Source organism: Phoxinus phoxinus (assembly GCF_949152265.1).
Source record: "Phoxinus phoxinus genome assembly, chromosome: 7".
Classification (NCBI taxonomy): Eukaryota; Metazoa; Chordata; class Actinopteri; order Cypriniformes; family Leuciscidae; genus Phoxinus; species Phoxinus phoxinus.
The window spans coordinates 11,681,564-11,699,816 of NC_136882.1; the positions used below are offsets into that span (position 1 = coordinate 11,681,564).

General features: G+C 36.5%; 1 protein-coding gene across 24 annotated transcripts in view; it reads right to left on the minus strand.

The window, feature by feature from the left end:
* mycbp2 (MYC binding protein 2) overlaps positions 1-16,703 on the minus strand; it is a 113,037-nt gene extending 96,334 nt beyond the window's left edge. For all 24 annotated transcript variants that reach the window (XM_079617748.1, XM_079617742.1, XM_079617741.1 and 21 more), the window contains exons 1-2: positions 15,983-16,703; positions 11,113-11,188 (exon numbers count right to left, since the gene is read on the minus strand). In XM_079617748.1, coding sequence (XP_079473874.1) covers positions 11,113-11,188; positions 15,983-16,260 — 354 coding nt within the window. In that variant the 5' untranslated portion in view covers positions 16,261-16,703. The remainder of the gene's footprint in view (positions 1-11,112; positions 11,189-15,982) is intronic.
* Between the last annotated feature and the right edge of the window lie 1,550 nt (positions 16,704-18,253).

Below are 18,253 nucleotides of genomic sequence, written 5' to 3' on the forward strand. Positions count from 1 at the left end.
GTTACCCCACACCGAAAGCTTGTCCTCATAAGTCACAGGTGTGTCACACTCTCTGACAGAGAATGGAGGAGGACTGACAGAATACCGGACTGCCTCTGACTTCGTTCTCCAATACAACATCCTGAATTTGCAATGCCCTACTTTGGCAGTAAATGAATGTGAAGCTCACTGAAGTAAATCATGTTTGCCCATAGTTTAAATGAGAAAAAGATTTACATTCATTCAGTAAACGCAAACTGCTCTGCCTCCTCTTTCTTATTGTATTAGTCATTTAGGTATAGAGAAGCCCCAGAAAAAACAACAATTCAAACTATGTAAAGGAAGCCAGTTTTCTGCACCACAGAACAGTGATGAAGCAAATCTAGAGCAACAAAATGGAGCAAAATAAAGACAAGATTACATGGTCTTTCTATTGAGTTGTCCTTGACAGCAAACAGAAAATGAGTTCGTTCATTTAATATATAACAATCAGGGCTCGACAGTGTGAGCGTTTCACTCGCATTTTATAAAATTGAAGGTTGTAATATGTAAAAGTTGAAAACCAATTTTTAAGGGTAACATTTTATTGGGTAAAATTTGGTCTTTCATAGAATTTGGATCAAGTACACAAAGTTCGGTACGTACCTCGGTTTTTTGACGTTATGGTACGGTTCGGTACAGCAGGGGGGAGAAAACTAAATTGCTTTTTTTAATTAAACAGTGGTTTACTGAACAAATTGTGTTTCTGTCTTTAAATTAATTCAGTTAAAATAAAAAGTTTCTTAAGGAAAAAAATTATCTCTGCTAATATGCTGTAAACTATATAGGGAGCCTTTACTTTCACATTACTATAGTATTAAAGGTTAACAGAGCCAAAACCATTAGCCTAAAATTTGTCGCCATTTATTTTTAATCAAACACTCAAATAACAAATTGTACGCAAATGTGTAAACTGCACATCAGGCAGTTTTTGCATTAACTTCTAAATCGAATTAGGCTATGTGTTTAAGACCACAAGTAAAATTCTTATGTAAAATTCAATGAATATATAGGCGAATATAGTGCATATATTTAGCGAGAGTTCATTTATCTAGCTTACTTAGCTGTGAACACTGAATGACTTTCCTGAGGTAATTGTAATGCTACGTGACATTTGTTTATAAGCTGTTCTAACTGATGTCTTTCTGCAGTTGAAACCTTGATTGAGCGATTACACAAGATTTAATATGTTTCAGTAAGTTGTACAGTATTTCTCAGCATGTTTATTAGGAAGAGATGACCGCTTTCACTCGCGCTGCTACTTAAACTATGATCTGTCATGCCACAAGTGCGTCAAAATGCCATTTATTGTTTGAATTTTGTGATAAAAATTTACAAAATTTGAAAAATGACACGTTGCAGAGCTTATTGTGATTATTGGTGGTGGTTAATGGTGGTTAGGCTACAACGTTGTATTCGTTTTGAACGCATAAGACACGAAAATTAGCAGGACGAATACGTGTACCGCTACACTTCTAATTAATTACGGTACTATTTTAATCAAATGTCAAGGAAGAAAAACATTATTTTTGCATTCGCTATGGTGTTCATCACAGCACCAACATATTAATGATTAATATTAATATTAATTAATAAATTAATATTAATAATTTTTATTAATATTAATACAAATATCCAATCAATCAATATATTAATTGAAAACATTAATATATTGATTGAATATGTTTTGATTCTTTATTGTTCAGTCATACAATAAGGCTCCATTATTTAACGGTGAAAATACTTCTAAAGCATTTATTAATCTTGGTTATACTACAGGGCCGTTGAATGCTTGAATCTGATTGGTTGACGAACGTTCTGAGGTGTGCAATTATATTCAGGGAACCGCACGGCTAAAGTAGTTCCGGCAGGTCTTAACCGTATTACAGTTCTATATCACTGCGCGTACTTAACTGTAATAACGGAAAATAGGATACAATTCATAACAAGAAAACTGCAGCCGCATGCGCTTTATCTGCAGTTCTCAATGTCCAACTTCACAATCAATGGAAATATGCAGTTTAATTTTAATAAATAAAGTATATATAGTCCTATATATAATCAATAGAAAATTAAAAAGAATATTTCAATAAATTGATAGTCCTGCTGCAGATAATATAAAAAATAAAAAATTATTGATTGGCCTATACTTGTTAAAAGGGCTTTGTGTTTCATTTATTAGGCTAGTCTGTCACTAATAGAAAAAAAAGAATGAACGAATTAATTAAAACGAATTGAATAAATAAATAAATAATAATATTGACGCGAATGCTTCTTTCTCTCTCATAACGGCATTAATAACTGCATAAAGCCGGGGACACACTTACTGTAAGGCCGGTTATGAATGTAAGTTGATACTTATCTGCATGCACGCGTGTTCAGCGCATTCAGTCTGTGTTCACAGCGGTGTTTAAAATCTGCTGCATTCACAGTCAGAGAATGTTTCTAGTCGTTACGTGTGTCCAGCATTAAGTGGCCTTTACTCTGCTATCAGCGGCTCAGACCTCCGTTACTAACTCTAAAATTACGTTTTGGAATTAGCAACGGAGCATGGGTTTAGATGCGCAAGGAATTAGTCCTACATACAAGAGCGTTTTAATGACAAAAACTTTACAAACGTCTTGAAATACATCATCTGAACAATAGTTTGAGGTGTGGTAACTGTAGTATAAGCGGAATAATTGACTTCAGGCCGTTGAATTATTAGAAAAATAATGCACACCCGAGGTGTAACGGCCACTCCGCTTCGCGTCGTGACCGCATTACCACCTCGGGTGTGCATTATTTTTCTAATAATTCAACGGCCTGTCGTCAATTATTCCTTACTTAATAAACTATTATTTAATGGATCTGAGCTGACATTAAAGCTGCAGTCCGTCGTTTTTCCTCTTTGTCGCCATCTCTGTTCGAAATCTGCAATTGCAGTTATTCGCGGAATTATTAACTGTGCGTGGGTAGTAAATCGCCATGAAACAGCGCGGATGAACACAATGTATTGAGGAGAACCTGTCGCTGCTGCGTCGCTGTGGATACTGTACTGTCATCAGCAATCTCAGAGTATACTTTTTGAAAGTGTCAACATTAGAATTTTCATCGGAAAATGTCATCTGAACAAGTAAGTAACATTCACTTTTGTTCTGACCAAATTCGGGGGGTGGGGGGAAGCATTGCAGGAGCTATATCATGCTGATTAAATCTAACGATTGCTTATATCACGTCAAAACGTGAAAAATATATTTTTTCTGTAGCCAATCTGAAGTCCGAAGTCTTTGTGTTTTACAACTGGTGAATCTCCAGTTGTCACTGGTCATTGTCGACACACATTGATCATCCACACACGCTAGCCGGGGACTCCTTCTCTATGTGTACAGAAGTGACGTAATGACGCAAAGACATGCTCGAAATTCCCGCGGAAATCCACCAGTACCACTGGAATTAAAATCATTATTACAAGCTTACCGTTTTGAATCGAGGTAAGGCAAGCAGATCGTTTTGAACACTGGCTGGTTACGTTTTTTTTCAAAAATGTCTTTTTTGATATTTTTAAACACAAAAAAGTGCCGGACTGCAGCTTTAACTAACAGTTGTATTTTTTAAAATAGAATTATAACTTCTGTAACAAATGTAGCTATTACTCATTGTTAATCTGTTAATGCATTAACTAACGTTAACTAATACGACCTAATTGTAAACTGTTACCTATTGTTCTTTATAATTCTTTTGCAATTTATTCTGTTTGAAATATTATTTGTTTACTTTATACATTTTAGTTTTTTGCTTTATTGTATTTAAATGTTCAGTTATTTTAGTTAAAGAACTGAACATTTAAGTTAAGAAAAGAAAGTTAAGAAAAACTTATTAAAACTGTTATATAACGAAAACACTTTTTGGCGGAAAGTTTTTTTATTTCAATATCGTGATAACATATATATATCGTATCAATATCGTATACCGTGAGAAAAGCTTCCGCAATTATCGCAACATGAAATTTGATACGTCACATGCCTAGTAGTGTATTGCGGTTTTTCGGTTTGGTTTGAACACCACTAATGTTAACCACAGGTAAAACCACGTATTGCACCTCACTGCCATGGTAAAAAGAAACTGTACTGTCTGTGGTATTTGTAATGAAACACCGTAACCTAAAGACATTTAGTATAATACAAACACAAAAACTGCTATACCTTTAATGTCTACATTAATAATATTCAATATGAATATCCCACATTTCTGCCACAATACCAAAGTTTGTTATTAAAGTAAATCCATGTAAATGTTGGTGGTTTGTGGATTGAAAAGCCTTCTAACTGGACCGTTGTGGCTTAATGTTTCTCCTGTTTTCTGAGTCAGTGTTGTTGAGAACATAAGCGCCATTTTATCTGACTATTTTAAATCTTGATTTGTATGGTTTGTGTAACTCTGCACCGAACTCGAACGCTTTTCTCTGGATCTCACAGTGATCCTGTTAGTCTCACAGTTGTTAGTAGTCATGTGATTAAGACGATCATCAAGTAAATAAATTCGCTGTAAACTCGCACTGAGGTGTGCTTGGAGCCGAGCTGATAAATGGCCCGTGTGGTGCGGTGCAAACGTGGAGCGTTTGATGTGTGTGTGTGTGTGTGTGTGTGTGTGTGTGTGTGTGTGTGTCTGTGTCTGTGTGTGTGTGTGTGTGTGTGTGTGTGTGTGTGTGTGTGTGTGTGTGTGTGTGTGTGTGTGTGTGTGTGTGTGTGTGTGTGTGTGTGTGTGTGTATGTAAAGACATGCAGTCACCTTTTACGCTTATGACTGAAAATTGCAATAAAAGCACTAGCCTCAGAAAGCAGACCTGAGATCTGGCGACAGAAGTACTGTGCTCACCAAAGAGGACTTCTGCTGTTTTCAAGACTCCAATGCCATTTGTTCATTCAATAACAATGCAATCAGCCACATACTGAGCAAGTTACCTGGAAGATCAACCTTTAACAAAACCATAATTGAGCAATGTAAGGAAAGGAGATGATCCTTTGTAGCTGTATAATGAGACAATACAGAATATAGACCTAATGGTCAAAGAACAGACAATAAAGTCTAGTTTATGAGCATGAAACAGGACGGGATGTTTCAAATGACCACATCAGTTGTGGTTAACTGCTACCTCAAGAAAGAAAATGTATGTACTTAGAACAGCATTAGGAGGAGTTTCCACCACATCGTTTTGGTGGACAAACACTACAATTTCTTCAACTCAATACCAAAACAGATTTATACATTGATTCTACACTTAATGACCAGAGATTACTAGAAGTAATCATAAGGTGCAGCTTGAAAACTCAACATCTTTAGCATTTAAACACCATTTAAAGTCTGTGTAGAGAGAACGGTGTCGTCTTAGCGGCCCCTAATTTAATAACAAATTATAATTTCAACAGAAGTGAATCAATCAAAACTAACTTTAGCTGGAAAATATCTTTATTCAAGAACCGCTATAAAGCCAAAACAATCTCACCTTAAATTATACGTTTATCTCTGTAAAGCTGCTTCGAAACAATCTACATTGTTAAAAGCGGAAGCGCTATATAAATGAAAATGACTTGACCATTTCCTTATTAGCTGGTATGAAGAAGATTTTATCCTTTTTTTTTTCTGCGGCAAATTTGATTGATACTACAATGCCTCTATGTCAGTAAAGGGGGTGACGGTTATGAATCTCGCTGTGGTGATATCAATCATAGCATGTAACACAATGTGAACACATAATGATGTGTAAATTAAACATGTGCTGCACTGTCACCTATTCTGGTCTGCAAGCAACATTTGGTGCCTTTCAGCAGTAACAAACCATGGCACAGGAACTTAGCTAAGTAAAACACAAAGGGTCCTGAATGTTGTATTCAGAATGTGAAAAGCCAGTTGTCTGTTCAAAGGTAAATGAGTCTGGATACAAAATTACCCACAAGTCCCACCACTGTTGCCCTGAAAGGTCAAGAGCTAAATAATATCGGCTTCAAGGAAACGGTGACGAAGTGAGAAGAGCTAGTTTTAAGATCACCCTTGCAAGTATAAATGTTACACACTAAGTTTCATTATAAGTTAGGGATTAAGGCTATAACGATTCCTCGATTAAATTTGAGTACTCGATTTAAAAAAATCCTAAATTGCAATTTACCCAGAAGTGGGAGAATCCATGAACTGCATTATTAGATTGTTTTCTAAGGCTGCACAATGCATTACATTTAAAAACCATACTATATCATAGTGCTATAAATATATGCCCTGCGTGTTTAATATGCACTTTAATTATTTACATGCATGTAGGTTACTCAGGGCGGCTCTGTTCACAGTAAATGCTGCTCCACGTGAACTGTTATCATGTACACGCGTGGAGCTCAAACTCCATCTCTGCATATGCTGAGAGTTCGGGTTGCTTATAATGTTCATCTGGGAAAGCAATGTGTGCCATTTCATCAGATTTGTAACGTAAATTATTTACAAACCTACGCCAACACAGGAGAATACATCTATGCGTTTCTAAATATGCAAACTGTTCATCACGATTTCAAAATAAAAGTTTAAACCCTCGCTCATGTTTTAATGTCCACATATTCTTATTAAAGAAAAAACTGTGGATGTAGCATTTCTATCGTAAAAAAGTGGCCAAATATTAAAGATTAGGTTAACATTTGAAATGAATGTCATTTGGCCAATATTAAATAAGGATTTGACCTGCTGTAAAGTGGGACAACAATAACACCAGGCCGGGGGCGCCCTATGGAGGCATTTGTTATAATACGTAATAAGATGAACCGATACCACTTTTTCCATAACGAATCTGATATTAATACTTTATTTTATTTCCGATTTAACAAAACAAAAGGTTACAAGTATACTAGGTAAGAAAAAAGAAAGGTAAAAGGGGACACATACAAATATAGGCTACAGTACATATGTATATATACACATATAGACATAAAAAGGACATCATTAGGATATGTTACATGCATGGTTACACTGTTACAAAATGCGTTTAAAGAAAACCAACATGTTTCTATTTCATAGTTTGTGTGATAGTTGTATAGTATTGTAATGCAATGAGGAATCAGGCATCTATGTAGTGAAGGAATAGAGACCAGCCCTGGTTGAAGATATCGAGTTTAGATTTTACAGATGCTGCAAGTTTTTCCATATTGCAAAGTGTTGTTAGGAGACTGAGCCAAAGGTTACCTGTATTTTCACAGCATTTGTATTAGGAAGAGAAACCTATAGAATATGAATTCTTGGCTTAATTTGTTCAGCAAATATATATTTAATTCAGTTATTGTCATGCTTAATTAAGCCTGTTAAAATGTATTGTATGCGTTTCTGTTACTTTGACTGCTCGTTCTATTGCTCTATCATGTTTTATCTTTCATTTAATATCACAGCGTATATTTAGAGCTGCTTCAGCAGGGCTCATCGCTGAGGACCGGGCCAGTGGCTCAAATCTTTAGATACCAGTGAAATATCACAATTCTCTATTCCAATTTTGATACAACAAAAACTACTGACCTAATTAATGTGAATTTAAAACACTATTAAAGTCGACATGAAATCAAAATTGACCCCATTTACTTTGTTAGCGCATATTACTAGTCTTGTGGTGAACAATTTATCTGTGCAAGTTCTTACACCGAAAAAAAGTTTGCCATGGTAATCTTTAATCAAAGTCTGAAAAGTTTGACGGCTTGGGTTGAAAACGCTTAACCACTCCCCCTCAAACCGTTAGTCTGAGCAGAGATGGAGAGGAGGAGCGCTAAAGTAAAACCCTCTGTTCAATATTCCCTTTCACTTGGAAAAACGCCACAACACTGGAGAAAAGTCGTTTGCAACTTCACGCAGACTTTAAAGACAAGTAAGCAGTCAGTAATAAAAAGAACAAATAATAAAATCACAAATAGCACAAATAAATACAATACAGAACAAAGTAATCAAATGTGAAATATCACTGCATATTCATCACTGTACAAGGTTATTCCTGCATAGAATTGCGACTCGGCCTAACTCGTCAAATTTCACACCGCCTCCGGCTGTCGAAAAACCATCGACTAGAGTCAAAAAAGTAAAGGGACTACTGTCCCTTTAAGACCGAATGCACAGGTCCAATATGAATACGGTCTTCATTAGTGCTGGGAATCTCTAGGCACCTCACGATTCGATTACGATTCAGAGGTCTGCGATGCAATGACAAAACGATTATCGATGCTTTTTTTTTTATCTATACAGATTTTCTTTTTTCCTCGCTGTGTGACTACTTGGTACTTTAAAAAAAAAACTATTTGTAATGATCGATAATGAATTTACTTCCAATATATTTATTAATTAAACAAATGAAAGTGATTTGACAATGAATGTTGTGATAGAGTCTGTAATGCCTTTTCCGAGTTGGGTGAAAGCTTTTAAGGTTGTCCTGTTTCCACGTCAGCGCTGTTTGATCTGACATGTGTGGCATCTGAACGCTGTGTTCAGCGTAAGCCAGACATTCACGTCGCTTTATAGTAGTAAAAAACCCATTTCTATGGACAAAACACATGGAAAATCACTGAGGATGCAGAGTGAACTGCTCCGGGACAGGTACATTATCCGAGTCCTACAACATGAGAATGCTTTATATTTATAAGCGCTTCAAACAAAAGCACAAGTATTTACCACGTTTCGCCCTGTCGTGTTAATGCCTCTGACACGTGTTTTCCTCAGCTTACAACTTACATTTTACATCAAGTTATATCCTTATCTGAATATGTTAGAAAGTCCCGTGAGCATTCCAATTTTGCACATGCTGACAACAAGAGAGTCTTGTTAAACTTCACTGACTTCGATGTACGATGTAATTAAGTAAACTTAATCCATTTAAGTTTTGTCAACTTAATTATATCTGTGATCTGAGGAAGTGTACTCCCATAGTGCATTGTAATAATAAATTAATTGCTTTGTTTTACTATTTTTGACTATTTTACCATTACAATTTTATTTGCTATCGTTATTGGGGTTATACTGACAAGAGACAGCAAATAAAATTGTAATGGTCTAATTAATAAAAAATAAAAATAACTTGTTACCATTGTTGTGGTTTGCATGCTGAGTGTTGAAGTCTGTGTGTGACTCAAGAAAAATTGCAAGATATTGTCACAAATATAGAGGGATTATATCAACCAAATTATGCCATAAGTGTTAGCAATAAAATGTTAAAAGATCATTATTATACATTAAAGTTATGTTATATATCAATAATACATTCATTCAAAACATGGAAATAATTTAAGTATAAATATATATAATGTTTTTTACTTCACTTCCTTTGAAATCAAATAACTGCGATTTCATGTTACATCACTGCATCAATTGGAAGAGAATTACAATAATATAAATGACTTTCCAAATGTCCAACCAAAGAGAACACTAATCACAATAACAGTGAGACATTTTAGGATATCAACATGAATTTATGAAGTCAACTTATGTGACGTTCTCCCAACATTTTTTGTTTTATTGACAATAACATTCCAGGTGACTGGAAAATGAATGAAAATGAATGATGACTGCAGAAGTGGAAGAAATAAGTGAAAAGAATTGCCCCGCCTCAAAAACCATTTGCCCCGCCTGTTTTTTAGCTTTGGCAAAATGGTACTCAAACCAGTCAAGTAATGTTTACTTGTGTTTTCTGAGTAAAAAAGGCATAGCATGCAAACAGTACAGATTACTAACAAATTATTGGACATTACGGTAAGTAAAGTTAACTAAAAAAGTCTTAGTAAGAACAATGTTAGATTTTACAGTGAAAAAGTGAAATCTTCTTAGACCGTTATCATACTGTGAAAATCTTATACCGTTACAACCCTAGTGGCACCTAAAAAATTATTTGCCGCCAATTTATTTTTCCTAAATAGGAGCCAATTTTCTGGAGCCCTGTATTGAGATTTAAATTTTTTGTCTGGATCGCCCAGTCTCAGTCATCTGTAGCACAAAGCTGTCAGGGATTGTGTAATATCACAGATAAGGAATGGAGTCAAAGCATAAGGGCAGTAAACTCATGAATTCATATTCTGATCCATCAAACAAAGCAAACTGAAGTGCTTGAACACTGACAGGCACTTCGGCAGTATGTCTTGAAGCCGAGCTTTCCCTGCTGGAGGAACTCCACCCATCTGTTTATAAGCAAACAAAGGCACGGAGCTCCTTTTAAGGTGGCTGAGGCAGAGAAGGAGAAATATAAATGAGATTTGACTCCTTAGCCAGCAGGGTTTTAGGGTGGAGGATTATTACAGCATATTCCCCTCTCCACTATCTACAATCGCATTATTCTCTCTTACCGCTGCTTGTGAAGCACTCACATCCACTAGGGAAAACAGAGTGCCTGGGAAAGGATATCCAAACACAATCAGGCATTAGCCCCCACACATGCTTATGGGAATGGGAAGACAATACACAATATGCAATACGGGACATTTTGGGTCTCTGCCTATTTTCTAAGCGCTGGTTAACGCTGTAGACATAGCGAGACAAACCCGGCTGCCAGACACATCATAGGTGCTCATTGCAGGAGATGGAGGAAGCTGTTGCCATGGAAACGTGCAACACATGGGTCGCCATGCAACAGCCAATCGTGACCTCGCCACTCCCGCATTCTCCACCATGTGTGAGTGTTTACTGGTATCTTCTCAATTGTGATGACTAAAAGCATGAAAATATGTATAAATATGTATTCATATGTGCTGTATTGTGATCTGTCAAAACTACTATTATAAATAAAAACATATCTTAATGGTATTAAGAATTCCAGCAAAATGGCCACATTTGGTAACAGAATCATTGTTATCTGATGTTAAAGATGATATATTGATGAGAAAGAAGTTTACAGTTTTTCAGATGACAAATCATTATGCATTTTGAGACACTAAAAAATAAAATACAGACAGATCCAGCAGAAGTCTATGGAAGCATGTCTTCAAAAATTCAAATGTGAATATGGAAATTATGCTACCAAAAAATGCCTTTTAAACCATATAACTTTAGTTTCTGATTGAAGCAGCAAATGTATAGCAATGAATCTTACAGTACTCAAAAGACGGATTATCAAGCTTACCTTTGTTCTTGTTTTCACTTTTGATTTGACTTTTTGCCGCCTTTTTAGTTTCTTCTTGCTCAAAGCTTTCTTTCCCCTGGAAAACATTGGCACATGTTAGATCTGGGTTTGCAGTGTCAACTTTCAATAATCAAATTATTACAAAGGTCTATCTAGAATAGATAATAACAGAAAAACCATAACAGTCTTTTCCACATGTAGTGTAACTTATTCTGGCCAAGAACTGCCCGCTTAAAAAGGAGTTAGTTAGTTTAAAGGTCCACTCACACACCAATTCACATTCAATTCAAATGTATTAGCGCTTTTCACAATACATATAATTTAAAAACAGCTTTACAGAAAATACATGTGTCTATATTACAATTTAGACTGATCTGTTATTCGGAGGTGTCTTAAGTAATGTATTTCAGAAATTTACTAATATACAAAGCATGCAGTTAGCTAACAATTTATTAATTTAAGGAAGAAACAATGAGCTCAAAGTAATTATTACAAGTTGTGAACATAATGATTACAATAGGCTATATGGAAAATTTAGCATTTGGTGCATGTTGATTGAGAGTTGACACACCAAGAACAATAATAACGATAAAGATGTTTTAAAAATCATTCTGTAAAAGAATATCAGTCCACACCACAACTATAACGGTATATATTTTATTCCAGCTGATGAAAGATAAAAACATTAACAGCCAATCAGAATCTGTCCTGCATGAGAGCACGAGAATATAAATCAGCAGATGACAAAACTGCAGTGCACACTTATAATAAACAGAAAGTTATTGTGCGTTGATGTGAAAGCTAATATAGTTATCGCTATCTTTAGTTATCGTTGTTGGCATGTGAATGGGCCTAAATGCTTAATGCTGTTGAAATATGGATTTTTCTGTTACAGTAACAATAAAACTAAAACCTGTGCATGGAAAAACGTTTTATTTTAAATAACTGTACAGCAGCGTTGGTCCAAAAAAAGTGTAGTGCGCCAATCCAGTACATTGTAAACTATTTTATTCTCTGCTGGACTTTGCAACTTGATAGAAGGAAACTATCAATCTCTGTGTGTATCAATCGACTTCCAATGTGTGGAAGTCAATCACTTTGGTTTTTGAAAAATGTTTGGTAGTGTGCAGTGTCAGGCATGTGATCAGCAAATTACAAGCGACTCACACAGCGCGTGCAGAGCAGCATTGAGAATCAAAACTGAAAATGAAACTTTACTCTAAATCATGCAGCGTGTCAGAGTATATGAAGACTTAATGCATAAACCTCTAGGCCTAAGTCTGTCTTTTTTCTTTTAAAAGAGGATTTTCATGTTTTTAATTTTACTTTTATCAGTGACATTTTTTTAAATAAGGCATTTCAATATCTGACTAATAACCTTGTGAAATTACTGAACCTAAACATTTGAGCCTGATAAAAATGCTCATTTAAAAGAAAAATGTCAAATGGACAGAGGTTTTTGCATCTGAGTCTACATATATTTATAATTACATACCTAGCATTACAATTTGAACGCACTAAGCCATATCACATTGACATTCTTCTCACAACATTGTCAAAATTCATCAAGTTAATGGGCAACTGGCCAGTAACACAGTTTCAATGGTGATTTTTACTCTCATTTGCCGCTTTGAACCCTGGGTGTCCCGCGGATGGCACCGCGAGCTTGTGCAACGCTGTCAGAAGCACTAAAATACATGTAGGCTATTAGAAAACGTTACATTTTGCAGTTTATTTAGTAATTGTTTAAGGCTATTTCGTCATATATCATATATGTGTATATCAGTCAGGACACAGTAAACCCCCCCCCCCCCCAACAACCAACCAACCAACCAACCAACCAACCAACCAACCATTTTTGTCTCATATTTACACAGATCACATGGGTCATACTTTCAAGGTTGGAAAATAGAGAAATCATATCTCGGAGTCTGAACCAGACAGTCCGGACTGTCTGACTCTGAGCCGGCTGACACTACTAACCTATTTGTCAGGTTTTCAGTTTTCAATATCAATTCAATATACTAGTAAAAAGGTCCAGAGGTCATATATCACACAGATATCTTAACAGGTCAGCATATGTAGTGGTGTGGTGTCATCCCTGTAATGTGCTGTTTTAACATGCATTTTTAATAAGCATGGATTGTAAGAGCAAAAATATACAATTTCAAGGACCCAGTTCAACAAAATGGGTTGCTGCCATGTTAACAAACACCTTTGCGATAAAACAAAAGTTGGTATTTTTTGCCTATGTCTGAATGTGCTTAAACTCTGTAAAATTACAATGTTTGTCTAACAAGAGAACTTGCAAATAGTCTAACTAAATCAGTGGTTCTCAACTGGTATGGCCATAATGTATGGCCATGTTCAAGCTAAGACCCACATTTTTAGGCATTTGAATAAAGCAAATTTATTTCCAAACAATGATTGACAGTTGACTGACACACACACACACACTGTCCCACTTTATTTAACATACACGTAAATTATAAGAATATCCCTAATACTGATGAATAAACAGTATAAGGTAAGGCAGTTAAAGTCCCAAACTAGTTTTCGTTAATACAATTAACTTGTTAAGAGCCCCCACATTTATTAAAAGTATAAAAAAATAACAAAAAGTGAAAATAGTGAACACACAATAACATGAACTGTTAATAAAACATATGGACAGCAATCCTGATAGAATGAACATCATACTTGCATACAAATCCTTCCCAGCTGACACACGACATACCAGTAACGTGATTTATTGGTACTTTTTGATAATTTCATGACTTACTAACTGACAACGTACGGTAACTATGATGTTACATGCTCATAATTGAATGTTCTCTTTATAGTTAACTTCACTATTAAGAGCAAATTAAATTATAAGCATGTACAAAAAAAAAATCTGTAGCGAATTCTTTCAAGTAACAAAAATAATATTAGAATAATAGAATGACATGTAGTCTAAAAACCTCTCATCTGACAGTGGATACTGAATTAGGAACTGAAATTAGATACTGAATTATTCTTTACTTAAACTGCATCTGACAGAAGAGTCAACAGCTTTCCCACACGTCAAAATAAAAGTCTTGCATCAGAAAATGAATTTCAGATCACATAGGATTATGATTTTTGTTGTTATTTCATGGACCGCACACCAACAGTTGAGAAACACTGGTCTAGTGGCAAATCCTCACGAGGAACCCAAACTTCTCTCGCAGTGGCCGATCCTAGATTAATTTTCCACAAGAGAGGCATCTGAATCTGCTCTTATGTACAACCTTATGTGGGAATTGTGTTGAAGCTAGAGCTCGTGTATGGCGGTAAACAATGGAAAACAAAACAGAAGCTGATTATATGCAGTGAAAAGTGAAAGCACAGAGGCTGCTTGTGATGAAGAGCCTGAAGATTGGCAGGGGCGTTCAAGGGTTCAGCGCAATTTGCATTAACGCTGGTGACGTCATAAGTGGATGGTGCAAGTGTACACCACTAAACCACTTGTAAAAGGACTATTAAACCTCAAAGAAAAAATTTGCATAAAGAAGGCAGTAACAATATTCATAATATTGACCTCTGGTCATTCAGCGCTTATTACTTTTGACTCTTGAATTGTATGTGTAAACCTTAATTAATGTTCATTTTGAACCTTTTTTGTAAACTTTAAATACATAAAAGCAATTTAGTAACTCTATAAAAAAATGTAGTTTGATTTATTGAATATCTTCTTTAATATGCAACTAAAATAAATCAAATTCTACTGTTTTCTTTGCTAAAGAATTCAATATAATAGTAAAGTAGGAATGTGACGGCTTTTTTTGGTAACTGCAAAACGGAATGTCATTTTTACTTTGTCATCTATTTAGATTTGTTTTCTAACTGTGAAACTGCGTTTGAACAAAGTAAAAGTATAAATATGAGCAGAAACAAAAATGATTTGTACAGGAAGATCAATAATAAGAGAATGTTCTGAGGTAAAGCACGTCAGAGAGAGAGAGAGAGAGAGAGAGAGAGAGAGAGAGAGAGAGAGAGAGAGAGAGAGAGAGAGAGAGAGAGAGAGAGAGAGAGAGAGAGAGAGAGAGAGAGAGAGAGAGAGAGAGAGAGAGAGAGTGTGTGAGTGTGTGTGTGTGTGTGTCTCTCTCTACAGCAGGGTGACGTCAGGCAAAACAGAACCCAGCCCTTCGCATAAATGAGACACGGCTCGAGCTCTGAATACATGCGATATATTTAATGTCGTTCAATAAGTCAAATTATGAAAATTAAGTGGCTGGTTATTAACAATAATAACCTTAAACTTGCAATTCAGTGAAGAAGGATAATAAATAAAAACCTGAACTGGGACTAGCGTTATAAGACATTTCATAAGCCTGACAACACTTCACTAGTCAAAATCCACAATTTGCACACAAATGTTGAAAGGTTTAATTCTTCCTTCTTTGCATAACATACCATAGTCTTTGTATTGTATTTGAAGCCAGTAAAATTATAGCATACATATCAAACTCATTCAGCTATGTCCTATTAGCACAACTAACCGTTAACGTTATATTAGTCCGGTTGAGCAAGAGATACCAAACCGGCATTGTTAGCCGTGACAGCACAGAGGTGACGTTTTTTAAAAAGTGCACAAATTAAAACCATCACAAACTGAGCTTTTCCGTTGACACGAACGAGATTAATCGAGTGTTTTAGCTGCGCTCGCTAATGTGTTATCGCTAAGGAAGTTAGCCGCATGCTAAATGCTAATACTGCTGCTCTGCACTACTGTTTGGGATCAAATGAGCTCATGTTTAACCCACTGGGTTTTGTTTACAAACACATCCACCCGCACGGCACCACGGCCCATTCCTCAACCTGAACCGAGCATGTAAATCAGACCCACCTGCCGAGGTTTAGCCCCTGCTCTTTGTCGTTGATCGCGGTGGTGTATATCCTCCGGTAGCGCTCCGCTAGTGCTCGCCCTGAGAGAAGAAGCTGGTAGCGGCTCCGACAATCCGAACGGGCCCCCACAACAGGACAGGAGCCCATCCCTGATCCGATCGATGCGAAATCGTGTCCAGCTCCCGGAATGACCCTGACACCCAGCCCCATGGAGTGGGATGAGGAGGACCCAATCCCGCTGCCACCGGCACCCGCTGCCGCCGCAGCAGCACACATCATCGTTTAGGGGAACAACGCATATATTAGATTACAAAGTCAATCAACAGAGCTCAAATTCCCGAGCACACCCCATATATCCGCTCCGCAAACCCGCAAAAACGCCCGGCGAATTAACGTTACATCCGAGTATCTCCAATTAAAACGACGTTGACGGTTAGCCGCTCTGCTGCGACTGCAAAATACGCTTCAAAAGCCAACCGTTATTTCCTCGATTGCAGGCGGTCCGACCGCGCTCAACTGCCCGAGGAGAAACGAGTCAAACGCGCGAGCTGACGTCCGTGCTTTGCGTTTATTCCTGCCGTTTTTCTTGACCCCGTAAAGACAGCAGCCCTAGTAGCGCTGCCATCTTAGCTTCATCATCCTTCCCTGTTCATGTCGCTGCTGACTGACTGTCAAGCATGCTGGGATACATTCCCATCCATAGCACACACACCGGCTGTGGCTCAAAGCGCAGTGCGCGCACTACCTAGACACTGTTTGGGCGGTCGGGCGAAGATGATGAACCACGCGCACAGAGTGCTTTCTTGCTAGGGGACTCGGTCGGTTTGGAAACGCGACCGCTGTAGTAATGGAGCGGGCGAGTTTAATAACGCAGCTTTTAGATGCTTTAATGGTTTAACGTTTCCTCTCGTAGAAGAATATGATTTTACTGCACGATTATAAAAACACATCCAGAGCGATTATTTCCTTAGGGGGCATGGTGAATCGTACATTAAATTATTTTGTATGGTTATTATTTCCTGACAATACCATGCATTTCTGGCTGGCTGGTAATATTGTGGCTATTTTATAAGATGTTTTATTACTAGTTATTTTATTTACAAATTGTTCTGGAAGTTTACTTCTGATTGGTCAATTGCATCATTTTGTAATAAGTGTATTGTGCAATTAATTAATGTATGCTGCATTGTATATTTAATTGTTTGTCCAAAGGACTCAACATTCTTTTCTCAAATAACTTAATAAAATAATCTCACTAGGCCTGTCATGTTCATTGGGCTTATTTGGTCAGTCATCCTTACAGGTTTACCCAAAACTTTAAATTCTGTCATCATTTTGTCACCCTCATGTCAGGTTTTTCCTATTTGAGTCATTGGTCATCAAAACTGTTTGGTTTCCAAAGTTGTTTGGATATCAACATTAGAAAGAAAGTCATACAGATTTGGAATGACATGAGGGCGAGTCAATTATGACATAATTTTAATTTTTGAGTGAACTATCAGACTAGTGCACAATGCACAATGTCAGCTAGTAACACAAAAATAAGCCCCATCATGTTAAATAATTTGCTCACACCAAAACATTAGTTTTGTTGTCAGAATGTGTTTCCGTGGATTATGTTACGGCATGTTACCTGGCATACTGTTTCTGGTAGGCTATAGGATTACCACTGAAGCACCCTTACCAGTGACTTGTTATTATAACTAAGGATGTAACCTTGGAGAGTAGGAAATGAAAATCATAACAACCACACAAAAAAAGATAACTCACAAATCTGAATATTGGGACTCGGACTATGTGTTCCCTTGTGGAAATGAAGTGCACTTGGTTTTTATTGAGTATGCACTTGTACTTCAAATCCTCAAATGTTTTTTTTTAAACCATACTAGCAGATAATAATGAAATAAAAGGCCATCTTAATTGTACTTAAAGAGAGTACACTTTCATGAATGCTTCTTAACACACTTAAAAGCACTTTGTAATAATGTGCTAGATGTACTTTGTTGTGCTGACTAACATAGTAGTGAATACAATACTTGATTCTAACATTTTAACTGATAATACGTTTAAACATTACATTTGTGACGTATAGAGAACAACAGCGATTTCAAACCGCACTTTTGAGACTGTCTTTGGCTCACTGGGGATTTAAGGAGAAAATACTCAGCAATGGTCTTGACTTATGAATTTGCAAATGGTTTGTCTTAAAACATATTAAAAACCCTACATAGACATAACAACATTAAAAGCTTGATTTTCACCACAGGGGGAC